General features: G+C 68.8%; 2 protein-coding genes across 7 annotated transcripts; both read right to left on the bottom strand.

Annotated features, from left to right (window-relative positions):
* Window positions 1-1,869: 1,869 nt before the first annotated feature.
* NUMBL (NUMB like endocytic adaptor protein) lies at window positions 1,870-13,564 on the bottom strand. 4 transcript variants are annotated; one of them, XM_075016244.1, is made up of 9 exons: window positions 12,931-13,564; window positions 7,660-7,802; window positions 7,032-7,106; window positions 6,786-6,860; window positions 6,513-6,653; window positions 5,986-6,190; window positions 5,339-5,632; window positions 5,093-5,245; window positions 1,870-4,208 (listed from the first exon to the last, which is right to left on the bottom strand). In XM_075016244.1, the coding sequence occupies exons 2-9, from the start codon at window positions 7,783-7,785 to the stop codon at window positions 3,556-3,558; spliced, it is 1,722 nt and encodes a 573-aa protein (XP_074872345.1). In that variant the 5' UTR covers window positions 7,786-7,802; window positions 12,931-13,564; the 3' UTR covers window positions 1,870-3,555. The 4 variants fall into 4 exon arrangements, with proteins under 4 accessions (XP_074872345.1, XP_074872346.1, XP_074872344.1 ...); XM_075016245.1 differs by lacking the exon at window positions 12,931-13,564 and adding an exon at window positions 12,594-12,678; XM_075016243.1 differs by lacking the exon at window positions 12,931-13,564 and adding an exon at window positions 11,501-11,579.
* On the bottom strand, window positions 12,931-27,649 carry COQ8B (coenzyme Q8B). Of its 3 annotated transcripts, XM_075016240.1 has the most exons (17): window positions 27,524-27,649; window positions 27,103-27,205; window positions 26,800-26,853; window positions 23,644-23,820; window positions 23,080-23,146; window positions 22,758-22,835; window positions 22,317-22,439; window positions 21,793-21,878; window positions 21,530-21,670; window positions 21,008-21,089; window positions 20,793-20,886; window positions 18,785-18,926; window positions 18,049-18,156; window positions 16,820-16,885; window positions 15,622-15,708; window positions 13,828-14,271; window positions 12,931-13,041 (listed from the first exon to the last, which is right to left on the bottom strand). In XM_075016240.1, the coding sequence occupies exons 1-16, from the start codon at window positions 27,604-27,606 to the stop codon at window positions 13,969-13,971; spliced, it is 1,794 nt and encodes a 597-aa protein (XP_074872341.1). In that variant the 5' UTR covers window positions 27,607-27,649; the 3' UTR covers window positions 12,931-13,041; window positions 13,828-13,968. The 3 variants fall into 3 exon arrangements, with proteins under 3 accessions (XP_074872341.1, XP_074872340.1, XP_074872342.1); XM_075016239.1 differs by lacking the exon at window positions 27,524-27,649 and having other exon boundaries at window positions 23,644-23,964; window positions 26,714-26,853; window positions 27,103-27,170; XM_075016241.1 differs by lacking the exon at window positions 27,524-27,649 and having other exon boundaries at window positions 26,714-26,853; window positions 27,103-27,170.

The following is a 27,649-nucleotide window of genomic DNA, read 5'->3' as shown; positions in this document are numbered from 1 at the left end:
CACCTGCCCTCCCTTTCCCCAGTTCCTCTCCCTGCCCCCCATGTGTCCTGGGGGTGAGCGGCCTGTTCCCGCTGTGTGTGCCCAGGTGGGGGGGGGCGGCTGAGTTGGGGGGCGTTTGTGTCCCTCTTTGCAGACTCCTTTCTCAATCTCCATGGCTGCCCGGCACAGCTGCCCCGCCAGCCCTGGCTTTCGCTGGCAGCCCCTAGCTGGGTTATGGGCACAGGGCAGGGGAATGGGGCCCAGGGCCTGGCTGGGGAGCCCAAGGCCTGGCTGGGGGGATGGTGCCTGGCTCGGCTGGGGCGGGGGATGGTGCCTGGCTGGTCTGGGGAGGGGGCTCAGTGTCTGGCTAGGGGGAGACACAGGGCCTGGCTAGGCTGGGGAGGGGGTCTCAGGGTCTGGCTGGGCTGGGGGGATGGGACCTGGCTCATGGGGGATGGGACCTGGCTGGGCTGGGGAGGGGGCCCAGGGCCTGGCTGGGGCTGACCCCCATCTCCCTGGCAGAGCCCCTGCTCTTCACTGTAATCGTCCCTGCCCATGTGCAGGCTGGGGGGGGGGGGCTGCATGGCCCTGCCCACGGGGGGGGCCTGGCCCAGCTGGGGGTGCTGGTGGGGTCTCTGCTCACCAGCAGGCCCCTCATCTCAGCCACTGCCCCCTGCTCAGCATACAGGGAAGGCTGGCCCAGCCCCCGCTGGCTGCTCCTGGGGGCGGGGGGGGGGCTGTGGTGCTGGGGGCAGGGGCAGAGTGCAGGCCTGCCCACACTTGGTGCATGGCTGCTGGGACCCAGCCCAGCAGCTGCCCAAGGCCAGCAGAGGGGCACCTCTGGGCAGCCGGTCTGCTGCAGCCAGGCCCATGAGGCAGGCCTGGCGGGATGCCCAGAGAGCCCAGGGCCGGCTGCAGGGAACTGCCTCTACTGTTGACGAGCTGGGCCCCCTGGGCTCTGTGGGGTGGGTTCTGCCAAGGGAGGGGCAGGGTGCCGGCAGGGGACCCAGGGGAGGCCAGGGTGCAGCAGCAGTACCAGAGAGAAGGCCAGGTCCAAGCAGGGCTGGGGCAGGACCCATGCTCAGCCAGGGGAGGGAAGTGAACTATGGGGCTGGTTCCCCAGGCCTCATCCCTGCCTGGGGTCGGGGCTGAACTCGGGGGGAACCTCACACCCAATGGCAACCCTGCCCTGGGGCTGGAGGGGAGCTGCTGCCCCGCCCTGGGGGGTGCAGGCCCCATGCCCAGTGAAGAGGTGCTGAATGGGGTGGTGCTCCCTGGCCCAGGGGAGCGGGGGACAATGTGGTTCCAACCCTGGGCCGCCCCATCTCCCCCCAGGAGGAGCCTGGCAGCACCACACATGGTCTCAGCAGTTGTGGGGTGGCTGCTGGGTGGACAGGATGGGGCTGGGGGGAATTGTAATGGTAGGGCTGGTTATACACCTCCCCCAGCGCTGGGATGCAGCCACCTCCAGGGCAGGGCTCAGGGGAGGCTGGTTATACAGGCACCCTGGCCCAGCACTGGGTGGGGTATGTAGAGGCTGGTTATACAGGGACTCCCTCCCCCCGCGCTGGGATGCAGCCACCTCTGGGGTGGGGTGGGATGGGCTGTGAAGGACACTCAGGGGCAGGGCTGCTGCGAAGGAACAGGCGAGAGCACAGGCTGGCAAGAAGGGAGCTGGTCAGGGGTGAGAGTGATTCCAGCCTTAGCAGCCCCAACCCAGGCACTGCTCCGTCCCCCACCCCACCCAGCTCCACTCTTTTCTGGCCATGTGTGGAATCAACACTGTTCTGCGCACAGAGGGATGCGCACCACCAGGAGAAACACCCTGAGCAGCTGGGGGTGGGCACCGCTCCTGAGAGGCCACCCCAGCACCCAGGGGGTCCCCTCTCGCACTGAGTGGGTGCTGGCTGCTAGTCAAGGATCACTTTATTGGCAGTTATTTCTAACATACAAATCTGGGGGGAACTTGTGATACAAAATCTTTTTCAGAAATAAGATAGAAAACCTGCCCCCCCGGGGGCAGCAGCTGGTCCCTGTGGGACGCACACCCCCCTGCTGAGGCCCCAGGGGAACGGACCAGAGCCCATGAGACATGCTGGGCCGAGGCACATACACTGGCGCACTTTTTCTCTGGCTCCTCGCACCACCGTGCCTTCCCCAGGCCCCCCACACCCCAAGGCCCCCAGGTGTGGCACTGTGGCCCCATGCTGCAGCACCCCAGCGGTGCCCTTACAGCAGGGCCCTCTCCTAGCCACCCTGCACCCCAGGGCTCCATGTGTCACTGCCTGCCTGCAGCGCCCCAGGGCCCTCGTGCGGCACGGTGCCCCCAGGACACGTCAGCGCCTGCCTGGCAGACTCTAGCTGTGCCCTGGGGCAGTGCCTACCTGGGGGGGGTGAACCCAGGTTGTGGGGCACAGGGTCTCAGCAGTTGTCCCCCTGCTAGGGCACAGGGGGTTTGGTCCCTGACTTCAGGCCCCTTCCTTGGCTTCCACACCAACCCCAGCCCAGCTGGTCCATAGGGGGAGAGAGAAGCTGCCATTTAAATACAGCTCCCCCTCGGCTCTGTGCCGGAACTGGGGGGCAGGGGCAGTTGGAGGGGGCAGGGGCCATGCAAGTCAGTCTGAGGCCACCCCACCCCCGGCTACCACCTGAGGGGCCGGCCACCACCTGAGGGGCCGGCCACATCCCCCCCGCCAGCGCCCTGCCCCCGCAGCCCTTCTCCCGCCACCTGAGGGGCCCCCCACATCCCACCACCAGCGCCTTGCCCCCGCAGCCTCAGGGACTCCCTGCAGCCCTGCTCCCACCACCTGAGGGGCCTCCCCACATCCCCCCGCCAGTAGCTCTGCCCCCACAGCCTAAAGTAAAATCAAAGACAATAAATTAGAGATAGGGATGCCCATCAGCTCCTGCCAAGGCCCCCAGCACCCCCAGGCCAGGCCCAGCGGGAAGCCCGGGTTTCCCCTTCCCCAGGATCCTGCTCTGAGCACACTGTGCCGGGGGTGGGGGGGGGTGGCAGGAAGGTGCTGCTGCAACCTGACCCCCTTTCAGAGGTCCCTCACCCCCCCCCCCCCACCCAGGACACCAGCAGCCCTGCTCCCCACCCATTTCTCTGCACTGACGCCACCTTTTGGGGGTCTCCACCTCTCTGCATATGGCCCCCTGCCCTGTCCCTCCCCCCCTCCCAGGCAAGTGGGGGGAAATGAGCCTGGGAGCTGGGTTTAGCCCTGTTCTCCCTTGGCTCTTTGGGGGTGCCCCTGCCCAGCCCAACATACAGCAAAAGCTGGGGGGGGCCCAACCAACCCCTTCAGCATGGGGGGAAGCATCCTCACCCCCCTCCTTCAGCAGACCCCAACCCTCCTCCACGGACCCACCTGCAGCCCCCTGGCCAGGTCCCCCCAGGGGCTGGTCTGTGGGGTGCAAGGGGGAGTGGGAGGAGGGGCAGCAGCCGCCGCAGCCCCTCCCTGGCCTGCGTCCCCCGTTTGACGAGGTGACCCAGGGCCCACCTGGGGGGTGTCTCCGTACATCCCTCCCAGTCAGTTCAGTACCAGAGGGGCCGGTGCCCCCCCGGCCCCCAGCTCACAGCTCGATCTCAAAGGTTTTCTGCAGGTCTCCGGCGAACGGGTTGGCTGGGTCGGCCCCGGCGGGGGGCTTTGCCCCCAGTGCCACCCACTGAGCCTCAAAGGGGTCAGGCTCGGCCCTGGGGTGGGCGGCGGGGGGAACAGGGGCTGAGCCTCCAGCATGGCCTGGCTCTGGGGGCCATGGGGCAGCACCGCCAGGCTTGGGCCGGGCCTGGGGGGGAGGCGGGAGCACGGGGCCCAGCAGGGTAGGGGGGAAGGAGCTGGCCTTGGCCCCCAAGTTCGAGGGCTGCAGCTGAGCTGCGGAGCAGAAGACGTTGGCCACCATCTGGGAGGGGGTGATCCCCACCACGGGGACGCTGGGCACGGCGTAGGGCACGGCTGGCGGGTAGGCACCCATGGGCACATAGGCTGGCTGCAGGTGGGGGGGCAGGAACAGGCCCATGGGGGCGGGTGCAGCATCGTAGCTCAGGGGGTAGGAGGGCAGCGTGGCAGGGATGGGTGCTGCCCCAGGGATCCCCTGCTGAACCTTGGCCGCCTGGGCCACCTCTTCCAGCCAGCGCTCGGCCTCCGAAGGGGTCCGCCTGTGGCCAGGCTGCCCTGGGGGGGTCGGCGAGGGAGCCTCAGCCACGGGCTCACTCCAGGCAGCCGGTCCTGCAGGCAGAGAGAAACAGTCAGACAGGGGCCAGCCCAGAGCTGATGCCAGGGCTGGTGGGGGGGCGTGTCCTCAACTCCGGGGCCCATCATCGGGCGCAGATATGCGCCTGCTTCTGGGGTGGGACCAGCTACCTAGGGACCCCTCGCCCGGCCTGAAGATGCAGCACCCTCTGGGGTGGAGCACTGGGGCATTATCCCGAGGGACAGGTTGTCCCTGAGGCTTTGGCAGGAGACGTGCCTGGGGGTGACCCCCAGAGCGCGTCCTGGCAGACCAGCGCATCCACCGGGGTGGGTGACGCCATGGGAGGCAGAGCATGACACACTGGGGGCGTGGCAGGCGGTTTCTCCAGAGCCGGCTGTGGCGCAGTTTAGGGCGGGCTCTGCAGCCCCGTGTATAGCCCGGCACATGGTGGGGCGAAAGGCGGGGAAGTTCCTGCAGGGCGTGGCGCGCCGTGGGCTGGGCTGGGCAGGAGCGTGGCACAGGGGGCAGCACAGGGGAGATGCACTGGGGCATGGTGACCAAGCGTGGCACAGCACAGGACGAGTTCCACCGGAGTGGCACACGGCGTGGAGGCACAGGGAGGGAGCCGTTGTGGGGGGCGCCGTAGGTGGCGGGGGGGGGGCACGGCGCACAGGCCGGGGTGCGCCTTAGGTGGCGGGGGGGGGGGGCGCCGTAGGTGGCTGGGGGGCGCGGCGCACAGGCCGGGGTGCGCCGTAGGCGGCTGGGGGGGGGGGGGGTGTGCGGCGCACAGGCCAGGGTGCGCCGTAGGTGGCGGGGGGTGGTGCGCTGTAGGTGGCGGGGGGAGCGCGGCGCACAGGCCGTGGCCCATGGCCGCAGAGCTTGGCTGGGATGCGGCGAGGGACATGGCGCAAGCTCGTACCTTTGGGAAGCCCAGTGGGCGGGGAGGCGGCGCCGCTGGCGGCCGTGGGGCTGAAGGGGTCGGCGGGCGGGCGGGCGAAGGAGGCGTCGATCTGGCTGCAAAGGGCGCTGATGCCGTCGCTGTCACTGGGCGGGGTCGACTCCAGCTCTGGCACTGGGGGGGGGGGGGGGGGAAAGCGGAGTTGGGGTGCAGCTCACAGGGGCCCCCCCCACGTTCCCCCCCCAGCCGCGCCCAGCGGACACTCACCTGCGGCCCTGGCCTGGAAGTGGCCCTTGCGCTGCAGCGTGGACGGGAGGTCGTTGAGGCGCAGGGAGAGCTGGCGCTTGAAGGGCGAGTTCTTCTGGCTGAGGGCAGGGAAGCCGCGGAAGGAGCCCTGCCGCACCAGCTGCTCCAGGGGCGCGTGGCGGCGTGGGATGACGTGCTGGGGGCCCCTGTCCCCCTTCTCCGCCACCGGCGACGTGGCCCCCTGGGGCGGGGAGGCGCTGCCCGGCTGGGCGGGAACCGGCGGTGCCGAGGGGGCGGCAGCCGAGGGGGCGGCCTCTGCGGGCAAGTGGAGTCAGGGTGAGACCCCCCAAGATATGCCAGGCCCCCCCCGTGAGACCTCAGCCCACACCCCTCCCCAGCCCAAGCCCTGGCACTGCCCCCCAGAACTCCTCAGCCTCCAGCTCCTCCCCCCAGCACACTCCCCAGCAGCCTCTGGTGCCCCGTCCCAGCTCCCCATCAACAGTGAAGCCCCTGCATGCCTCAGACCAGTCCGGTCCTCTCCCTGCTCGGGGAGGGGGGCTGGGCAGGACAGGAGGGCACAAGAGGGGCAGAGCCAGGAGCGGGGCAAAAAGGGGGCGGAGCTGAGAGACAAAAGGGGGCGGAGCCAGCACAGCTCTGGTTGCCCTCACCTTTCTTCCTGTCCTGCAGCTGGTGCAGCAGGAGCTGGCGCTGGGCAGGCTGGCTGGCGGCCGGGGCGCGGAAGGAGCCCTCGCGGGCGAAGCTGGTGCGGCTAGCGTCAAAGGAAGCCGTCACCCCACACTCCTTCTCCCGCTTCTGCTTGCGCTCCAGGCAGGCGGCGAAGGCGCAGCCCACGGCATGGCTCAGCCGCTCGCCCTGAGGGCACAGGACACCCTGCTCAGGGGGCAGCGGGTCGCAGGCGCTGGACTGGGAGGAGTGCACGGAAGCCGGCCGGGGCCAGGGGAGCGTGCACGGCGTTAGGCGGCTTTGCACGGGGACCTGCCCGAGCAGCTGCACTCCAGCATGCACGAGATGTGCACGAGTGCAGGTGTGCCAGGCACACGCTTGTGAGCATGGGTGTGCAAGCAAAACAAAGGCTGGTTGGGTGGGTGTGCGTGTGCACACCTGGGCAGGCACACGCAGGCAGGGCGAGCCAGGTCACACTCGTGCGCACGGGGCAGCTGGGGCGGGCACGCACCGAGTCCTTGAGCGCCAGGAAGCAGTGGCAGATCCAGCGGCGGGTGGTGCCATCGCGGCAGATGTAGGAAAAGGCCTTGTCGAAGTTGCGGTCGGGGGCGCAGAATGAGACCTTCTCTATGGTCTGGTCCACAATGAGGTCCTGGGGAGGGGAGCACGGGATGGGGGCGACGCTTTCCTCCCGCCCTGCCCCCATCCTTTCCGGGGCACAGGGGGGAGACCCTGCCCGGCTCCCAACTGCCCCACAGTACCCCCAGCCCCGCCCCCCCTGTACCTTCGTTTTGTCGTCCACCACCCGCAGCCCGTCCGCCGACACCCAGAGCACCGACTTCACTGACTTGCGCCCGCTCTGCAACAAGAGGGAGGCTCAGGGGGCGCCACTGGGAGGCGGCAAAGGGGACGGGCAGGTGCTGGGGGGTTGGACGGGGCTCAGGGATGCTGCTGGGGAAGTGCTGAGGGTGGCGGCACTGGGGGGTTGCCTGGCCTTGGCCGTGCCCCTGCCCCCGCAGGCCACACTCACCGTTTTGAGCTTTTTCACAGCCTCTTCGCACACGTGCATCCCTCGCGACTCCTCCACCTCCGCGTGGCCCAGGTACTGCAGGGGGCAAAGTGAGAGCGAGGCAATGACCCGCCCTCCCCGGCAAGGGCCCCTCACGCCCAGCGCCCGCGCCCACCCCTGGGTTCCCTGCATGAAGGGGCAGGAGCGGAGCAAGCCCAGGTGGGGGTTGGGAACGTGCAAACCCTTGACACGTGCGCATCCCAGGAGAGTTACTGCCACCGTGGGTGTGCAAGCCAAGTGTGCAACCCTCCACTTGTGCACTGAGCACTTGGGTTGCACACATGAGCTAGTGGATAACCCCTGGACCAGCTCTCCACAGGCCCCCAGCCCAAGCGTGCCCCCATGCAAGCTGAAAATGCCAACCGCACTTGGTGAGAATGGACCGTGCCCCCTGGCCCATGTGTGCTGAGTGTGTAACCACACTACCCACGCATGCCAAGCGTGCGACTGCAGCCTGGGCCAGCCACAGTGTGAACCCAGGGGCCAAGCGTGCAAAGGGCGCTGCAGGCAGAGTGCCCCACGCCAGCCCATGGGACTCACCAGCTCTGGTGCCAGCACCCACGTCCCCTCCCACCCCCTCGTGACTCACCCGCACGGGGAAGCTGCACTTGCCCCGGCGCACGGCCTCCTCGTCCGCCTGCCACTGGTGGGGCCGGCTGGCCTCGGGCACGTAGGCCGGCTTCTTCCGCCGCAGGCTCTGCCGCAGCTTGTTCATGGCGCAGCTGCCAGGGCCTGTGGGGAGACGGGGTCAGGACGCCTGGTGGTTAGAGCCCCGACAGCCCCCCGGGACAGAGGCAGGAAGGCTGGCTGCTCTGTGTGTGTGTGTGTGTGTGTGTGTGTGTGTGTGTGTGTTGCTTTGGGCCTGGGGCACACCCAGTTTGCACAGCTGCCATCAGCCCCCAGCTGGGCTCTGCGCACTCAGCGGGGGGCCCAGGGGAAGTGCAACGTAACAGCCCCCCCACCCCCGACATCTGCTGTGGGTCCCCTCCTGCTCCCTCCACATCCAGCTGGCGCTAGCCCTGGGCTGTGCAGACAGGACACCCCTCGAATGAGCATCAAACTGACTCCGCCCTCAGCTGGGAGCAGGGACACCCCCCCCCCGAGCCCCACATCAGGCTGGAGATGGGGGGGGCTGAGGCAAGGGGGAGGCAAGTGGCTGGGACCAGGCCAGGCTGAGGCCATGAGGACAGATGGGGGGGAGGGGCCGGGCTGCTGGGGGGCAGCCCCATGGCAACTGCCCCCGTGGGAGGGCCCAAGCTGCGCAGGTCTCCTGACAGTTGGCTGCTCCCCCCTCCCCACATACACACGGCAGCTGGAGCTCTGGGGGGAGGTCAGATGAGGCCATGTAAACATTTGGCCGAGAGGTTTGTTTCCTCAGCTGCTCCCCTTCACAGCCCCCCTCCACCCAGCCCCCAACCTCCCTGCCCCCTCCATCACCCCCACCCCCCTACCACTCCCTGCTCACCCAACCCAGCCCAGGATTTCTGGGGGTGTCCAAAACGGGGGACGGGCTAGGGGGCAGGGGACAGCCCTGAACAGACTATGGGGATCTGAACTTTCTTCCCAGGGACGGGGTGGACCAGCGCAGGGCAAATAATCCCGGGCCCCGGGGGAGAGGTCATGATCGTGGCTCGGACAAGCCAGGCCACAGGGGGTGGTGTTGGGGCACAGGCCAGCTGCAGTGCCCACAGTAACATGCATGCCAGCTGGCAGGGATCCCCAGAGCAGACCGCAGCTTGGGGCCCTTCTCGGGGCTCCCCACAGCTCTGCCTGTGCTCAGAATGGTGTTCATGCCCCCTGTGCCGGCTCTGGGGGGCTGTGAGGGCCAGGTCCCCTCCCCGGCCACAGCAGAACGGTGTTTCTGCAGACACCCAGCAGGGCACCAGCACCTCCCCAAGGGACTTCAGCCCAAAGCTCCTGACCCACTGCGGGGATCAGTGCAACCCCACAAGCACCTTGGGAAGGAGAGAGGGAGGCTGGTCACAGAGAAACTGAGTCACAGGACATGCTCTACCCTGCAGGGACTCACGGACAGCCTGGAACAGAACCCAGGTGTCCCCCTTTGGCCCATGGTTCCAGCACCAGCTGTTTCCCGACATGGCTCCAACGGATGCCAATAATTCCAGATTGTTTCCCAACTTCCTGCCGGCTCCCGGAGGGAGGGCCAGACGTCTGGGACCCCTGAAACCGGCCTCCCAGTGAGGCCAGCCCTGGGGAGATCTGCAGTCTTCTGTCACAGGCCAGCGAACAAGAGCCCTCCCGGCAAGCTGCCCACCCCCCAAGCCTGACACCCACCCCTGCCCCAACAGCCCCAGCTGCCAACTGTCTGCTCCAGGGCCAGGGGACATGGGGAGGGAAAACCACAAAGCCCATCCCTGGGCTCTGGGGGGCACGGCCTGGCAGACAGCCAGGGATCTGCACCCCATTGGCACAGGGAAACTGAGGCAGGGGGCCATCCCAGTGGGAAGAGAGAAGAACAGATGGCAAGAAACATGACACATCCCTACTGACGCAGCAGGGAGGGACCTGGACTCCTGGGTTCTCTCCCTACCGGTCGGCAGAGTGTGGTGTTAGAGAGGGGCTGGGAGGCAGGCCTGCTCCCAGACACTAGAAGGACCCTTCCCTCCTTTACAGACAGGGACAGCGAGGTGCAGGGAGTAAGCAGCAGAGCTCACACTTGAACCCAGACCCCCGGCACCTAGCGGGGTCCTGTCGCCATGAACCGCCCCCCAGGAGAAGCTGGGCCTCACCCGGCAGCTCAGCACTGCGGAAGCAAGTGGGGATTCTGCTAGTCATCGTCCGGTGGGTCCGGGAGCCCAAGAGCCCCTGGGGAGCCCCAGCCTAGAGACAGGATGAATCGCAGCTGCCTCTGGGGCGGGGCACAGGGAGGAGGCTGTTTATGCAGGGACCAGGAGCCAAGATGCAGCCATCTCTGGGATGGTGCCCAGGGCCACAGGCTGTTTCTACAGGGCCCCGGCGCCGAGCAGCAGCCGCCTCCAGGGCGGGGCAGTTGTTTATGCAGGGAGCTTCCCCCGCTGTACAGGGCACCAAGGACCCTGTATGGAACTACAGCCTGTAAGGCTCCCTCCAGGCACTTTGCAGAGGTTAACATCACACTGGCCCGGCTGCCCCAGCCCTGGCTCTGCACTGGGGCGAGCCAGAGACCTGGGAACTCCTCTGAGCTCCTTCCTGGGAAGGAAGCCAAGAGGCCAGAGACCTAGGCCCTTCCAGGCCAGGGAGCCGAGCCGAGCCAAGCCAAGCCCCTAGCCCCACCACCTCCCCAGAGCCCGGCTACAGCCGCAGTTCCCACCGTCCTCCCTCAAGCTGGCCCCAGACCCCAGGCTCTCATGGCCTCAGTGCCGTGCAGCAGGCTGGGCCAGGGCTTACCAGCTAAGGGGTAAGTGTCCTGGGGTGCAGGCCAGGAGCAGCCTGCTCCCTCCCCCCTTGAGTGACAGCCTCCAGGGGCTGCAGGATGAAGGTAAGGGGGGAAATGTCCTCTGACCATCCCCTGGGAGACACCACAGCTTCCCCAGCAAAACCTGCCACATCCCAGGCTGGCTGCAGCGGCCACCTGTTCCCAGGGCGAACAGGCCCCAGCCTGGGAATTGCAGGGCCAGGAGCAGGGAGGAGACCCCTGGGTTTAGGGAGGCCCTGCAGGGGGCTGGTCACCCCCAAGGCCCCCTCCCCCATCCCAGGCTCCTACAGAAGCGGTCACGCGCCAGGCTCCCACGGCCATTCCGGGGTGACCCGAAGTCCCCGCCGGCTCCTGCATCGGGCGAACGAGCGACCGACCGGACCTCGGGTGGGCGCTCCACAGCTGGGCCCCAAGCCACGGCCGGGGCGGGTGGGGGGCTTCCGCTGCTCTCCCCAACTCCTCCAACGCGCCCCCTCTCCAGCCGGGGACCCCGCCCCCGCGAGCATCACCGCATCGCGCCCGCAGACCCCGCCGGCAGCAAACAGCACAGCCAGCAGCACCGGGGGCCTGGCTGGGGGGGCCTGGTCTGCGCCATCCGCTACCGCCCGCCCCCGCGGCACCGGCGGAGCTCAACACACCCGGAAGAGGAATGACCTTTCTCCCGGGGTGGGGGGGGGGGGGAGAAATTCCCGCTGCCCAGCACCGACCCCCCCCCCAATCGCAAAAAGCAACCGCACCTCCCGCCCCGCTGGCCAAGGCCCGCAGCCCGCGTCCGCCCGGGGAAGGGAGCGCGCCGGAGCCCGGCGGGGGCGGGGGACGCCGACCCCGCTCGTGTGGCTTTGGATAAATAAGCCGATGTGGTCGTCCCCCAGCCCCGCGAAGGGGCACGAGAGGCCGAGCCGCGGGCTGCTGAACCCGCCCCGAGCCGAGCCGAGCCGAGGACCCGTGCAGCAGCCGCAGCCGTCACCGCTGGGGGTGGGGGGGCGGAGGTGGGATAGGGCCCGGCCGCGCTTACCGGCGCTGGACGCTCCGCAGCTGCTCGGCGCGGCCCGGCCGGCCCCGGCCCCGGCGCCGCACGCACGCGCCGCCTTCGCCTCCCGGGGAGCGCTCCGGGGCTAGCCCCGCCCCGCAATATGCAAATAAGAGGAACGCCTTCCTCCGCTCGAGGACCCGCCCCCGCCTCCTATTGGCCTCTCCGTCCCAGCTCCTTTTTCATTGGCTGCGAGATGGGGCTATGCAAATCTACTCTTCATTGAGCGCACAACCCGTCTCCCTCCCTTCCCGTTATTTACAAACGCCTCTGCCCCCACCCCGGCTCTCTTCCTATTGGCCTCTAAGCTCACGAATATGCAAATACCCCTTCATTGCCCGAACCACCATTCCCCCCCTCCCCCCGCAAAAGTCCCTCGGCCCTCTCCTATTGGCCCCCAGTCTCATCCATATGTAAATAGCCCTGACCACGAGGTGAGCGTAGCGGCAGTTGGGGGGGTATAACCCCTTCCTCCACAGGAGGGAACCCTAGAATTGAATCACTGCTGCTCCCCTCCCCCCCCCCCCCCTCAGCTCCCTGCCCAGGGCAAGTGAAGGCTGAGGGCCCCCCCCCCCACGTATCCCCCGACCTCCGAGCGCCCCCAGTCCCAGCACCCCACAGCGTCACTCGCCCCTGCTGCGCTGCCTCCCTCTCCTGCATGAGAGCCCCAGGTGGGTCGACAAGGGAGCAGCACCGTGGGTGGGGCCCTGAGGCCCAGACCCAGGACTGATGGGCAGCTATCCTGCCTCCAGCTCCCCATGCTGGGTGCTGCCAACTCTGGTCCCACCAGCTGTGTCTGAGGCCCAGGGCTTGTGCCAGCCGGAGCCCTTCCGCCCCATGCACTGCTGGAGCGTGAGCTAGGCATGAACCACCCTGGGCCAGAGCAGGAATAGGACAGGAGTCCTGGCTCCCTGTGCCCAGCACTGGGACCCCCTAGGCCTCAGCCCCACACCCAGCAGCAGCAGCACCAGAAGAGCCCTGCCCTATGGCCCATGTACCAGCTGCCCCAGCTGCACTGGGAGGTGGTGGAAGGGGGAGCGGGGCAGGGCAAAGCCTCCAGCCCATCCTGTTCACTCACAGCAGGGGAGCGGAGCCAGGAGCTGGGGATTGCAGAGGCAGGAATGCTGGTGCCAGGCTCAGAGGCGACCTGGGCTTGTCCCCCCATCTGAAAGCGAAGAAAAGGCTTCTGCAGTTAGATGGTGGGATCATTGGGCCGGTGCCTGGCCTGACGGGGCCCTCCTCTCGGCCAGGCAATGGATGGTGCCAGCCTGATGGGGCCCCAATCTCAGCTAGGGTCTGTGCAGCTCCTGGCTCAACAGGGCCCTGATCTCAGCTGGGCAGTGGGTGGTGCCAGCCTGACAGGACCCTGATCCCGGCCAGGTCCATAGCAGGTATGGTGACCTATGGGATTCTACCTGAATCAGAGCTCAGGTCCGGCGTGGGCTGGGGCGGCCCAGGCAGAGCTGCAGAAATCGAAGCATCTGGCTCGGGTTCTGCACGTCCTTCTGCCGCGTTCTTGGGAGCTGCTGTGACGTTGGCCGGAAACAGACGCTCAGATTAAAACCAGCTGCCAGCTCCAGCCTGGCTGAGGGGGAACGGGGCCATGGGGCACCTCTGGGGGTGACAGCCCTGATCTGGCCCCAGGGCTGGGACTGGCCCCTCTAGCACAGGTGTCTGCCTGGGGCCCAGCTGGGTGAGGTGTCAGCTCCTGCAGCTGGCAGAGACGGCGGCTGGGGCCTGGGGGAAGCTGCACATGCACGGCTGGGAATTGGACGCCGGCACACGCAGCTGAGGGACGAGGGGCAGCCGGACATTTTAGGCTCTAAAAGGAGGATCGGCTGCAGTTGTCACATGCGCGGCTCTGGGAGGCAATGGCAGGGGGAAGCCGGCTGGGCACCCCCTCAACTCTGGGGCTGGACTGGCCCTGTTGGGGGCTGAGCCGGCAGGGGGGCAGGGATTGCTCGGTGCCCACACCCTGGGTGACACAGCCGGGAGGGGGGTTAAGGTGTGAGATCAAAGCCTTGGACAGAAACCAAAGCGCTGTTGCTGCCGGGACGAGCTTGACCCTGGAAGGGGACAGGACGGCACAGAACTGGAGAGGGGCTGGGTGAGGGCGACGGGGCAGTGGGGCAAGGCCTGGCTCTGCTGCGGGGGAGGAGCTGCACAGGCGGAGGGGAGCAGCTGGGGGGTCCCTAAAACAGGAATCACATCTGGGCCCTGGCCTGGCTCAGCAGGACCCAGCTGGGCTCTCGCCCGCCCCGGGGGGAGGTGGGCACAGTGGGGCAGGGGCAGGGGCAGGGAAGGAAACGGACCAGGCCCAGCCCGGGTGTCGCAGTTTAATGTGCGCAGCAGCTGCGGCAGGTGCAGACCCCAGAGCTCAGCCTGGGGCGGGCTGGGCTGTGGGCTCTGACCGGGCAGGAGATCGCCCAGGCTGTAGGTCCCTGGCCAGGGCGCTAGGCTCCCCCTGCCGGGCCGGCTCCCCGCTCCCGGGCCCAGTACTGCTGGTAGAGCTCCTCGAAGAGATGCTGGCAGGGCAGGCGGGCACGCAGCCGGGCGCAGAGCAGGAAGCAGCCCGCCAGCTTGCGGTGCAGCGAGTAGCTCTCCTCCGGGGGCGGCACCAGCCGGTGCTGCAGCATGACGGGGATCAGGGCCTGCACGCGCCGCGTGGTGTCCTGGGCGCCGAAGTCAAAGGGCCCAGGGGCGGAGAAAGCCTCTCCCAGGATCATCACTGCCTCCACGTGCGCCTCCTCCAGCTCCTGGCACAGGTCAGGGGATAAACAGCCAAACCTCAGCACAGAGCTCCCCACTCCCAACCCACGGCTCCTGCCAGCCCAGCCCTGCTGGTGCCCCTCACTACCCACCTGCAGCCCCTGCCAGCCCAGCCCAGCCCTGCTGGCACCCCTCACTCCCAACCCGCAGCCCCTGCCAGCCCAGCCCTGCCAGCACCCCTCACTCCCAACCCGCAGCCCCTGCCAGCCCAGCCCTGCCAGCACCCCTCACTCCCGACCCACAGCTCCTGCCAGCCCAGCCCTGCCAGCACCCCTCACTCCCAACCCGCAGCCCCTGCCAGCCCAGCCCTGCCAGCACCCCTCACTCCCGACCCACGGCTCCTGCCAGCCCAGCCCTGCCAGCACCCCTCACTCCCGACCCACGGCTCCTGCCAGCCCAGCCCTGCCAGCACCCCTCACTCCCGACCCGCAGCCCCTGCCAGCCCAGCCCTGCCAGCACCCCTCACTCCCGACCCGCAGCCCCTGCCAGCCCAGCCCTGCCAGCACCCCTCACTCCCAACCCGCAGCCCCTGCCAGCCCAGCCCTGCCAGCACCCCTCACTCCCGACCCACGGCTCCTGCCAGCCCAGCCCTGCCAGCACCCCTCACTCCCGACCCGCAGCCCCTGCCAGCCCAGCCCTGCCAGCACCCCTCACTCCCGACCCGCAGCCCCTGCCAGCCCAGCCCTGCCGGCACCCCTCACTCCCAACCCGCAGCCCCTGCCAGCCCAGCCCTGCCAGCACCCCTCACTCCCGACCCACGGCTCCTGCCAGCCCAGCCCTGCCAGCACCCCTCACTCCCGACCCACGGCTCCTGCCAGCCCAGCCCTGCCAGCACCCCTCACTCCCGACCCGCAGCCCCTGCCAGCCCAGCCCTGCCAGCACCCCTCACTCCCGACCCACGGCTCCTGCCAGCCCAGCCCTGCCAGAGCCCCTCACTCCCCACCTGCGGCCCAGCCCTGCCAGTGCCCCTCACTCCCGACCCGCAGTCCATTCCTGCCGGCGCCCCAACTCCCGACCCACAGCTCCTGCCAGCCCAGCCCTGCCGGTGCCCCTCACTCCCCACCTGCAGCCCCTGCCAGCCCAGTCCCACCCCTCAGCCCTGCTGGTGCCCTTTATTCCCGACCCACAGCCCCTGCCAGCCCAGCCCGGCCAGTGCCCCTCACTCCCAACCCACAGCCCCCGCCAGCCCAGCACTGCCAGTGCCCCTCACTTCTGACCCGCAGCCCCACCAGCCTGGACCTGTCCCCCCCAGCACTGCCGGTGCCCCTCCCTCCCAACCTGCAGCCCCTGCCAGCCCAGCCCCCTCCCCAACCTGCGATCTCTGCCCAGCCACTTACCTTGGTCTCAAAGCCTGTCAGAAACTTCAGGTCTTTGGATTTTTGGAGAACTTTGGCCCTGTTCCCATCGGCGGCAGCTTTCACCACCTGTGTGGGGGTGGGGAAGCTGGGACCAGTCCTGCCTGCTGAGCGTCTGCCCCCAGCACCCCATGGGGCCAGCCCTGCCTGCCGGAGGAGAGCGCCCCCTGCTGAGCCCCCAGCCCTGCGGTGTCTGGATCTAGGCTGGGGTGACCTGGAGGCTTGGGCAGCTGTGGGGGATGCTTGCCCCAAGGGGGCCCACTGGTTCCTGGCTGCCCAAAACAGCCCATTTCTTCAGGGCACCCAAGAGCCAGCACTGTCCTGGACACCAGTTTGGCCCAGCGGGCAGGGCACTGGCCAGGGACCCAGGAGTCCTGGGCTCTGTGCTCAGCTGTGCTGCCTGGGACCCAGCTTCCCATCAGCAATAGGGGAACAGAAAGACATAACAGAAGCTGGGACCCGATGTTACCTGTTACCCAGACACCAGCCGAGCTCAGGGCCCTGTTGGGCCAGGTGCTGCCCAGACCCCGGCCAAGGTCAGGGATCCTTCATGCTGGCCCCACGCAGAGGGTCAGAGACGGCCCCTTCCCCAGAGAGCCCCAGTCTGAGCAGACACCAGATGGGAAGAGAAGCCAAGGCAGAGGGACAGGCCCAGGTGTCCCGTTTGTGCTGTTGGGGGCAGTGGATGTGTGTGACAGGCTGAGCAGCTCTTGCCAGCTGGGGATGACCCCTGGGGCTGCAACCTGAGCTGGCAGGTGACACCTCTGTCCTGAGCACAGCGCGGGGAGGAGCCCGGCTGGTTGGAATCGGAGGCGGCAGTGAGAAGGGGGAGGGGAGGCTGTTGGCCTGTGCTGAGGAGAGGGGGAAAAAGAAGGGGCTAGTCCCTAGATGGGACCCCCCCTTCCGGCCTCTCCCCGAGATGGATAGGAATGACCGTCTCTGCCAGCTGCACTGACACCTCTGCACTGCACTGGGTCTCCGCCGACCAATAAACTCCCTGTTCTACCGGCTGAGTGAGAGTCACTCCTGCCAGGGGAGGGGGCGCAGAGCCTGGGGCCCCCCGACGCCATCACCCGATCCCAGTGCCTGTCCCCTGCCCCAAGGCAGCAGTGGGGACATCCCTGGCACAGCCCGGTGGGCCCGTGTGCACTGCCTGGAGTTCAGGTGAACGTGCCTGTACCTCGATGTAGTGATGGGTGAACTCGGTGCTGAAGGGCCGGCACGCTCCGAAGTCCAGCAGCGTCACCTGGAAGGAAGGAGAGCGGCGGCTCAGAGCCCGGGGGGGGGGGGGGGGGGGGCATTTTTAGGGGCTGCCTGGGGCACAGAGAACCTAACACCCGGCAAATTGCCTGCCCAGACCCAGTGCGATCCCACGCTGGCTTCCCTGGGCTGTGGCACAGGCCCCGTGCAGAGACCCCGCCCCGCGCACCTCGGCTGCTGGGCCATGAACGCTCCATGCTCGCCCGGTGGGGCAGTCTGGAGTTCAGCTCGTTGGGTTTCAGCCAGCTCGGCCCCTGGGCCCGGCCTCCTCCCACGCTTCCAAGGGCCCCTTGTGATCTGCCTGGGCCAGAGAATGGCACCAGCCGTCCCAGCGCTCCCAGGGGTGTGTCAGGCTCCAGCTGCAGCTGGGGATGCGGAAGGTTAAGTGGTTACCTGGTGAGCATTACCAGAATGCTTCTCAGAGAACCTGCCCCTGCCCACACCCCGGCAGATGGACAGCCGGTCATGCCAGCCCAGAGCAGGCCTGGCATTATAGCAGCTCCTGGAGTCTGGAGTTCTGGGGGTCGATTACTATGTGAATTACAGTAGCCCCCCACTTGCAGGCTGGGGTTCTGGGGGTTGATTACTATGTGCATTACGGCAGCCCCGGAGACCAGTGTTCCAGGGGTCTATTACCATGTGCATTACAGCAGCCCCCGGAGACTGGGGGTTCAGGGGGGTTGATTACTATGTGCATTATGGCAGCCCCCACAGGTCAGGGTTCTGGGGGGCGGGAGTGTAAATTACCATGTGCATTACGGCTGCCCCCGGAGACCGGGGGTTCTGGACGGGGGGGATGGTTGTTTACTATGTGCATTACAGCAGCCCCGGAGACCAGTGTTCCGGGGGTCTACTACCATATGCTTTACAGCAGCCCCTGCAGGCCGGGGTTCTGGGGGTCGATTACCATCTGCATTATGGCAGCCCCTGGAGGCCGTGGTTCTGTGTGGGGGGGGGTCAATTACCATGTGCATTATGGCAGCCCCCGGAGGCCGGGGTTTGGGGGGGTCGATTACCATGGCATTACGGCAGCCCCTGCAGGCCGGGGTTCGGGGGGGACGGATGCAGCCAGGGAAGACACGCAGGAAGGCGGCTGGGGGCTTCCCCCATCCCTGGGCGACCCGCTCTCCTACAGCCCCCCTGGCCCACCTGGTGCTTGCCAGCGTGGTAGAAGAAGTTGGCCCAGTTGGGGTCCGTCTGCATGAAGCGGAAGTGGAAGAGTTCCCGCAGGCAGAGATGCAGCACGTGGTGACAGATCTGTGAGGAGGACGGGCGGTTACCGCCAGTGCTGCCTGGAGACCTCAGGCACGGCTGGGCCCAGGATCCAGGTGCATTCTCAGCACAGTAGCTGCAGCTGGGGCTCCCTATGCCAGGCACTCCCCCAGGTGGTCATAAGAGCCCTGCTGGGGGCCTTGGATCCAGGTCACACAGCAGCCTAACAACAGAGCTGCAGAGACAACCCAGGAGTCCTGGCTCCCAGCCCCCTCCTCTAACCACCAGCCCCCACTGCCCTCCCAGCGCCGGGGGAAGAACCCAGGAGTCCGGGCTCCCCCCCCGCTTTCTCTAACCACCAGCCCCCACTGCGCTCCCAGAGCCGGGAGAGAACCCAGGAGTCCGGGCTCCCGCCCCCCCTGCTCTAACCACCAGCCCCCAATGCCCTCCCAGAGCCGGGAGAGAACCCAGGAGTCCGGGCTCCCGCCCCCCCTGCTCTAACCACCAGCCCCCAATGCCCTCCCAGAGCCAGGGGCAGAACCCAGTCCTGGCTCCCAGCCCCTCCCCCCCCCACTCTAACCAGCAGCCTCTTCCCCACCCTCACCACTGCCAGAGGGCAGCCTGGCTCTTGTGTTCATCAAAGTGACTTTCTAGCGCGCCCGCCTGTTCTCACCTCATTGCGGACATCCTGGGGCAGGTCCTGGCACTGGTCCAGGGGGACGCCGCTGCCCAGCTCCATGGTCAGCACTCGCTGCGTGCTCAGCTCTGCCACCACCCGGGGCACCTCGAAGAACGGGTCGCCAGCCAGCACCTGCCTGCAGGGCCAGTGGGGCAGCCCTCCGGCAACTGCTCTGCCAGGCAGCAGCCATCAGCCCCCAACCCACCCCCGGGACGGGCCCCGTGAAACCCTCAGACGACTGGGGTCCAGGGCAGCCGGGTGGGGGAAGGAGAGGGGGTAAGAGAATCTCTCCCCGGAGCCAGAAGCCAAGTCCTGCTGGAGCAACGTCCCCTCGCCCCGGCTACTCAGCAGGGCTGCATTTGGAGGGGCTCGTCAGCCCGGCTGCCCATGGGGGCATCCCCCATTCCGTCACCCGGATCCAGCCCAGGGCCCCAGCAGAGAGGCCAGTGCCAGGTCGCCGTGGGGCTCCTCCCCCAGCAGAGCGGGTCAATCAGACTCACGTGCACTGCCTGACCCAGGCCAGGGACTGTCCTTAGAGGTGTATGGGGCTGGGACTGCCCACCCCGGGCCTGCAGGGAGATCTGTTCCCTCAAACACTACAGGCTCTGAGTCGCTGGGCCTGCCCTTTGCCCACTAGGGGACGCTGCCCTCCCAGCATGGGGAGTGGATTGCAGGGCTTCACCTGTGTCTGCAGCCTGGCTGGGAGAGCCCCGAGTCCCGGCACAGAGGGGCTGGGCAACTCCAGGAACCACGCAGAGGAGAGGCTGGGCAGGGGAGGGGGGTGGGGGGAGCTGCCTGAGGCCGGAGTGGGCCCAGGGGGCTGCACCAGAGACTGCCCATTCTGCGCCCCGGGAGCCAGGCTTGGGCGGGTGTCTGCGGGGGCGGCTGGCTGCTCCTGCAGGCCCAGAGTTGGGGGCTGGACCAAGCAGTGCCGGGCACTGGGGTCCCCGTGGCATGTCTGACACACCGCAGGTGGGGCTGGCCAGCGCGCAGGGGTGAGCAGGGAGCAGAGCTCCGGGCCTAGGGGAGGAATGCTGGCGCTGGGGGACCAGTGCCGAGCTCGGGGGGGGGGGGGAAGGTTCTGCTGCTCCATGAGGCTCAGATGGGGGGGCAGGTGTGAAAGCCAGTCCCAGAGCAGGGCCCTGAGCACCCCTCAGAAACCCCACTCAGCTCGGACTGGGGAGGCAGCGGGGGCTGGTTGTACTGGGTGTGTGCCTCAGTTTCCCCACTGGCTGCCTGCGTCCCGCTGCAGGGGACCAGTTATGAGCTCGCCTACCACCCGGGAGCCCTGGACAACGGCCTGGGGGTGGGGAACCCAGTGACCCAGGCCCAGCCCAGCCTGGCAGGCGGCTCTGGCCAGCGGGAGGACAAAGGGCTGTGCAGGACCCCGGTGACTGGCCCAGCCGGCTCCAGCCAGAGGGGCCCAGGAATCCTGGTGCCCTGGCCCAGAGGAGAGAGGAGGGGAGCGGCTGGGGGGTACTGGAGGCTCGGGGGAGGGACGGGGTGGCTGGACAGGGCAGAGGGAGCTGGTTGGGCCCCCCGGCTGCAGGGCAGACTTGGCCGCGGTGTGCTGGGGCCACCGGGCCGGCAGGCGGGAGAGCTGCTCCACTCCCGTGGGGCCCTGGGCGAGGGAGGCCGCAGGACAGAGCCCCGCGCACTGGGGGCTTGGGGGGGGTAGTCCCAGGAGATGGGGCCACTCTCTTGGGGATAACTCCTCCGAAGGGGTCCCCCACAGTGACTGTATGGAGCCAGGCTCGGTGCATGCTGGGACACGGAACTCCCCCGACCACACCCCTCACGCCAGGCGCGGTGCATGCTGGGACACGCAGTTGCGCTGAGCAGGGACTGCAGGCCAGGGCCAATGCTTGCTCTAATTTTTCCATCCATGTGCGGAATACATGTTGCTGTGGGCACCAAGGCTGCAAACCACCCACGTCACACCCGCTGCCGGCTGGGGGCGCTCTGCTCACCCCACTGCCAGCCCCAGCCCTCCCCCCGGTACCTGAATCTGCCAGCCCAGTCGGCCTCGCGCCGATAGTCACACTCCCACTCCAGCTCCCTCTGCAGCACCCGCAGCGTGTTGTCGGCGAAGAGGCCTGGGGAGGCAGAGTGGTGAGGCTGGGGGTCTGCCCTGCGCTGAGGCCCAGGGGGCTGGGAGCAGGAAGGAAGGCCCAGCAGGGGGCAGCAAGGTGCGGGGTAACCGGCAGAGCCCCTTACCGGCCGGGAGCGCCGTGCTCAGCCTCAGCAGCGCCAGCAGGTTGTCCACGTCGCTCCGGATGCTCTGGGCTATGCCCGGGTACTGCAGGGAGGGAGATGTCAGAGTGGGGGGCCAGGCTCCCCCTGGCTCAGAGCCCTTCCCAACACCTGCCCTGGAGACCAGGAGAAACAGGGGACCCAGAAGGGAGCTGCCTCCGGGCAGAAAGCAAGGCAGCAGCAGAGCTGGGGATAGCCCTGGCACCCAGCCCTTCCCCCAGCCACGACCCCCACTGCCCTGCCAGAGCTGGGAGAGAACCCAGGCGTCCTGGCTCCCACCCTCACACTGCTCTAACCACCAGCCCCCACTGCCCTCCCAGGGCTGGGACAGAACCCAGGAGTCCGGGCTCCCAGCCCCCTGCTCTAACCACCAGCCCCCACTGCCCTGCCAATTCTGGGACAGGGCCCCACATCTTGCGCCCGCTATGATGGGTCCAGCCACCCTGCGGCTGCCAGCCCTGTCTGTGAGAGGCACAGGCCACTCACCTGAATCTTCATGGCCACCTCGGTCCCATCGTGGAGCACACCGAGGTGCACCTGGCCGATGGAGGCTGCTGCGAAGGGCGTCTCCTCAAAGGAGGCCAGCTTCTCTCGCCAGCCCAGCCCCAGCTCCTCCTCCAACACCCTCTGCAATGGTGAGAGAGCTGCACTTAGCCTGGGCAGCTGGCCACCCCTTGGAGCCGCTGCCATGTGGGCCCCAGGCCTGCCCCAGCAGGCGCCTCAGGGCAGCCAGGCTCCCTCTCACGCACCCTCGTCTGCCAGGCTGGCATGAAGTCCGCACTCTGCCGCACCCGCGTGAAGACCCGCTGCAGCTGGGGGCTGAGGAAGCTGTTATCTGTGGGGGGAGGGGAGGTTAGCGGGTGGCCCCCAGGCCTGGATCTGTCCCCCAGCCCCTGCCAGACTCAGCCCCCGAGTCTGGACTCCCCTCCACCCTGCAGTCCAACGGGGAGAGCTGGCTCCCTGCCCTGGGTTTCACCTCTGAGCCTCCTGAGCTGGACCGTGTCCCAGTGTCACTTAGAGCAGCCTGCGGGCTGCTCTAGTGCATGCTCCACCCTTGGGAGCTGTGGGTCAGTGTGCTCGGGCCCTGCCCCGTGGGCCCTGCTGGAGAGGGAACAGCCCCAGCAGAGAGTGAGGGGGGTGGATCTCAGGGGACCAATCCTGGCTCAGAGCCACTGGGGGGCAGCCGGCACTTGGGTGGGGGTTCTCCGGGCTCACCTGCCCCCATCAGGGCCTGGCTCTCCCCTGGCCAAGGGGCCCCAGGGTAGGCGCCTACCTTGGATGCTCAGCATCTGCCCGAGTTTCAGGGCGGCGCCCCGCACCTTGCACAGCGTGTCCACAAGCCGGGCTGCGTTGGCTTCTGACAGGAAGGGGCTGGAGCCCAGCAGGGAGCCGCTGGCTACACAAGGGGGAGGGGGCAAGTAGCCACCAGCACCACAAGGAAGAGATCAGTGGGCCAGAGACCCAGCTCCTCTGCCCCCAATGCAGCCCGGCCCCTCTGCCACCCCCATACAGCCCGGCCCCTCTGCCACCCCCAGCCCAGCCCCTCTGCTGCCCCTCCAGCCCAGCCCCTCTGCCCCCCACAATGCAGCCTGGCCCCTCTGCCTCCCATGCAGCCTGGCCCCTCTGCCACCCCTCCAGCCCAGCTCCCTAGAGGCGTATGGGCCGTGGGGATCTATTTTCCAGGGCTGCCCTTGGAGACCCAGCCCCCACTTACCCCGGGGCTGCCTCCTCCCGCTGAGCGAGCTCTTGGCCACCTCTGCCATGGCCCCGATGCCCAGCCCCACTGCCAGACCTGGGGAGAGAGACGGGAGAGAGGCCTGGCAGGAGGCTCTGGGTAGAGCCAACAGCCAGGTGGGGAGGTGGGGCTGTCAGCCGGGCCCCAGCAGTGTCACATGCTGGGAGGGGCCCCGCGGGGGAGAGACACACACACGCTAGTGAGCTCCCAGGCTGGAGGGGGACAGGCACACGGACAGGGCTGCAGGGAGGCCGGACAGATGGACACACAGACAGACAGACACCCCGAGCACGCACCCTACCTCCAAAGCTAGCAAGCCGGCCGAGGCGCGAGGCGGGCACCGTGCGCTCCCGGGCTCGGTCGCTGAGCTGGCAGGAAGAGGAGGGGACAGGGCTGAGGCGGGCAGGGCACCCACCACCCTTCCTAGCTCCGCCACTGCCACCACCTGGTGACCCTGGGGATGTCCCTACCCCACCTTGTGTCTCAGTTTCCCCACCCTTGCACCCTGTGTTGCTCTTTAAGTTCCTGGGGGCCGGAAGCCAGGGGCCACTCTTCTTCTGTGTCAAGAGCACCCTGACATCAGTGGGGGGGGGGCGCGCGGGTCCTCTATGGCTACCGTAATGCACCTAATAAAGTGCTACCGTAATCAACCTAATAACACACCTTCAGATCTGTGGGCAAACAGCTCCGTACAGGGCAAATATCTCGAAATAACGCCCAAGACTTTCAGATGTGCAAAAGCCCTGTTAAGGTGACCCAAGAGGCTCGTTAAGGCGCCGGTCCTGCCCCTTTGCCACACAACCCGGCCTCCACGCAGGCCATCATCTGTCTGTGCTGCCCCCACAGGGCCCTCAACCCCGCTCACCTTCTGCCTTGGGGCCGGGCATGAGGCTGGCTCCTTTGCACCTGCCTGCCCCCTGGCCTCCCGGGCTCTGCGGATGTCGTCAGCCGCCAGGGCTGCCAGCACCACGTCTTGGTGGAACAGTCGCCGGTGCCGGGGATCAGGGCAGCCGAAGACCCAGGGCCCAGAGCGCGCAGCAGCCTGGAGGGGAGGCGGCAGCTGGCCAGAAGCCTTCGGAGCTGTGAGGAGCGCCCCTAACTGCGACGCGTCTGTGGGCTGCCGAGGGGCCCCCGCTGGAGCTGATGGGCCTCTCGGGACACGCTGCTGGGGGCTACAAACGCCTGCCTGGAAGGGCCGAATTGGAGAATGCGTCTGCTGTGCATGAGTGGAGCGGAGGTGGGGCAGGAGGGAGGACAGGTGGGTGGGGGGGAGCTCAGTCGGGTGTGGGGGGGTAGATGGGGCGGGCAGGAGTACAGGCAGGTGGAGAGGTACGGAGGTGGGGTGGGCAGGTAGGTACGGAGGTGGGGCAGGCGGGGGGACAGGTGGGCAGGAGGGTACGGAGATGGGGCGGGAGAAAGGACAGGCAGGTGGGGAGGTACAGAGGTGGGGCAGGTGGGAGGACAGGTGGGTGGGGAGCTACGGAGATGGGGCGGGTGGGAGGACAGGCGGGCGGGGGGTATGGAGATGGGGCGGGTGGGTACGGAGATGGGGTGCGGGTGGGAGGACAGGCGGGCAGAGGGGTACGGAGATGGGGCGGGTGGAAGGACAGGCGGGCGGGGGGGTACAGAGGTGGGGCGGGCGGGAGGACAGGTGGACGGGGGGGTACAGAGGTGGGGCGGGCGGGAGGACAGGCGGGTGTGGGGGTATGGAGGTGGGGCAGGCGGGAGGTACGGAGATGGGGCGGGTGGGAGGACAGGCGGGCGGGGGGGTACAGAGGTGGGGCGGGCGGGAGGACAGGTGGGCGGGGGGGTACAGAGGTGGGGTGGGCGGGAGAACAGGCGAGCGGGGGGGTACAGAGGTGGGGTGGGCGGGAGAACAGGCGAGCGGGGGGGTACAGAGGTGGGGTGGGCGGGAGGACAGGCTGACGGGGGGGTACAGAGGTGGGGCGGGCGGGAGGACAGGCGGGCGGGGGGGTACAGAGGTGGGGCGGGCGGGAGGACAGGCTGACGGGGGGGTACAGAGGTGGGGCAGGCGGGAGGACAGGCGGGCGGGGGGGTACAGAGGTGGGGCGGGCGGGAGGACAGGCGGGCGGGGGGGTACAGAGGTGGGGCGGGCGGGAGGACAGGCGGGCGGGGGGGGTACAGAGGTGGGGCGGGCGGGAGGACCGGCGGACGGGAGGACAGGCGGGCGGGAGGACAGGCTGACGGGGGGGGTACGGAGGTGGGGTGGGCAGGAGGACAGGCTGACGGGGGGGTACAGAGGTGGGGCGGGCGGGAGGACAGGCGGGCGGGGGGGGTACAGAGGTGGGGCGGGCGGGAGGACCGGCGGACGGGAGGACAGGCGGGCGGGGGGGTACGGAGGTGGGGCGGGCGGGAGGACAGGCGGGCGGGGGGGGTACGGAGGTGGGGCGGGCGGGAGGACAGGCGGGCGGGGGGGTACGGAGGTGGGGCGGGCGGGAGGACAGGCGGGCGGGGGGGTACGGAGGTGGGGCGGGCGGGGGGACAGGCGGGCGGGGGGGTACGGAGGTGGGGCGGGCGGGGGGACAGGCGGGCGGGGGGGTACGGAGGTGGGGCGGGCGGGAGGACAGGCGGGCGGGGGGGTACGGAGGTGGGGCGGGCGGGAGGACAGGCGAGCGGGGGGGTACAGAGGTGGGGTGGGCGGGAGGACAGGCTGACGGGGGGGTACAGAGGTGGGGCGGGCGGGAGGACAGGCGGGCGGGGGGGTACAGAGGTGGGGTGGGCGGGAGGACAGGCGAGCGGGGGGGTACAGAGGTGGGGTGGGCGGGAGGACAGGCTGACGGGGGGGTACAGAGGTGGGGCTGGCGGGAGGACAGGCGGGCGGGGGGGGTACAGAGGTGGGGCGGGCGGGAGGACCGGCGGACGGGAGGACAGGCGGGCGGGGGGGTACGGAGGTGGGGCGGGCGGGAGGACAGGCTGACGGGGGGGGTACGGAGGTGGGGCGGGCGGGAGGACAGGCGGGCGGGGGGGTACGGAGGTGGGGCGGGCGGGAGGACAGGCGGGCGGGGGGGTACGGAGGTGGGGCGGGCGGGGGGACAGGCGGGCGGGGGGGTACGGAGATGGGGCGGGCGGGGGGACAGGCGGGCGGGGGGGGTACGGAGGTGGGGCGGGCGGGAGGACAGGCGGGCGGGGGGGGTACGGAGGTGGGGCGGGCGGGAGGACAGGCGGGCGGGGAGGGTACGGAGGTGGGGCGGGCGGGAGGACAGGCGGGCGGGGGGGTACGGAGGTGGGGCGGGCGGGAGGACAGGCGGGCGGGGGGGTACGGAGGTGGGGCGGGCGGGAGGACAGGCGGGCGGGGGGGTACGGAGGTGGGGCGGGCGGGGGGACAGGCGGGCGGGGGGGTACGGAGGTGGGGCGGGCGGGAGGACAGGCGGGCGGGGGGGTACGGAGGTGGGGCGGGCGGGGGGACAGGCGGGCGGGGGGGTACGGAGGTGGGGCGGGCGGGAGGACAGGCGGGCGGGGGGGGTACGGAGGTGGGGCGGGCGGGCGGGGGGACAGGCGGGCGGGGGGGTACGGAGGTGGGGCGGGCGGGAGGACAGGCGGGCGGGGGGGTACGGAGGTGGGGCGGGCGGGAGGACAGGCGGGCGGGGGGGTACGGAGGTGGGGTGGGCGGGAGGACAGGCGGGCGGGGGGGTACGGAGGTGGGGCGGGCGGGAGGACAGGCGGGTGGGGGGGTACGGAGGTGGGGCGGGCGGGGGGGTACGGAGGTGGGGCGGGCGGGGGGACAGGCGGGTGGGGGGGTACGGAGGTGGGGTGGGCGGGGGGACAGGCGGGCGGGGGGGTACGGAGGTGGGGCGGGCGGGAGGACGTGCACAGAAGGAACAGGACAAGGCCCACGGACAGGCAGGACAGACGGAGGACAGAGGAACAGCCCGTCCACGCTCCCTTCCCCCGCCCGCCCCGCAGAGGCCGCTCACCCGGGGACTGGCTGGTGGGGGGCTGAGCCGGCAGCCTGGCCCCGCTGCCTGGGGGGGCCCACAGGGCGTCCCTGCCAGCACCTCACCCATCCGGCTCGCCGCACACAGGGCCCCGCGCAGCTCCGGACGCATGGCCGCACCTGCCGGGGGCACAGGGCGGGAGTCACTGGCCTCGCACCCCCAGAATGGAGCCCTTCCCCCCACGGCCCCTCCCCCACCCACGGGGTTATCCCCCCACGGGCCCCTCCCCCACGCACGGGGATCACCCCAGGGCCCCCCCCACAGGGATTATCCCCCGTACACGGAGATCACCCCTCAGGGGCCCCTTCCCCCACCCACAAGGGTCACCCCCAGGGTCCCCCCGCCCTAGAATCCCTCCTAGTTCTCACTTGGGTCCGCTCCACGCCGGCTTCTGCAGCCTCCTGTACTTCCAGGTTCAGAGGAACCCCGCCCCTCGTCCCGGAGAAGCCAATCAGAGCGCTGCGCTGAGGACTGCCAGCAGGGACAGCCAATAGAAGAAGAGAAAAGGGAACTAAGCCCCGCCTCTTGCTGGGCTCCGGGAGCCCTCACGTGTGTTGGGGGCGGGGCAAAGCAAACTCCTGGCGGGAAGGGCACACTTATTGACCCCGTTGCACACTAAACACAGCCGTCTCTTGCACACTCACCAACCCATTGCACACTAATCACGCACACCACTTCATTGCACACTCCTTGGCCCATTGCACACTAAAGTCCATTGCACATGCCAGTCCATTGCACACTCCCTGGCCCCTTGCACACTAAACACACACTGGTCCATTGCACACTCACCAGCCCATTGCATGCTTGTTCAGCGCATTGTTCACTCCAGGATTCTGATGCTCCCAGATTCCTGCTCGGCTTGGGCCCAGCATCAGGTACAGGCCCTGTGCGGAGCCGGGCTGTGGCTGATCCCCT

The sequence above is a fragment of the Carettochelys insculpta genome, chromosome 22 (assembly GCF_033958435.1).
Source record: "Carettochelys insculpta isolate YL-2023 chromosome 22, ASM3395843v1, whole genome shotgun sequence".
In the NCBI taxonomy this organism is placed as follows: domain Eukaryota; kingdom Metazoa; phylum Chordata; order Testudines; family Carettochelyidae; genus Carettochelys; species Carettochelys insculpta.
The sequence above is the reverse complement of the archived record's forward strand: the minus strand, read 5'-3'. Positions and strand labels throughout refer to the sequence as shown.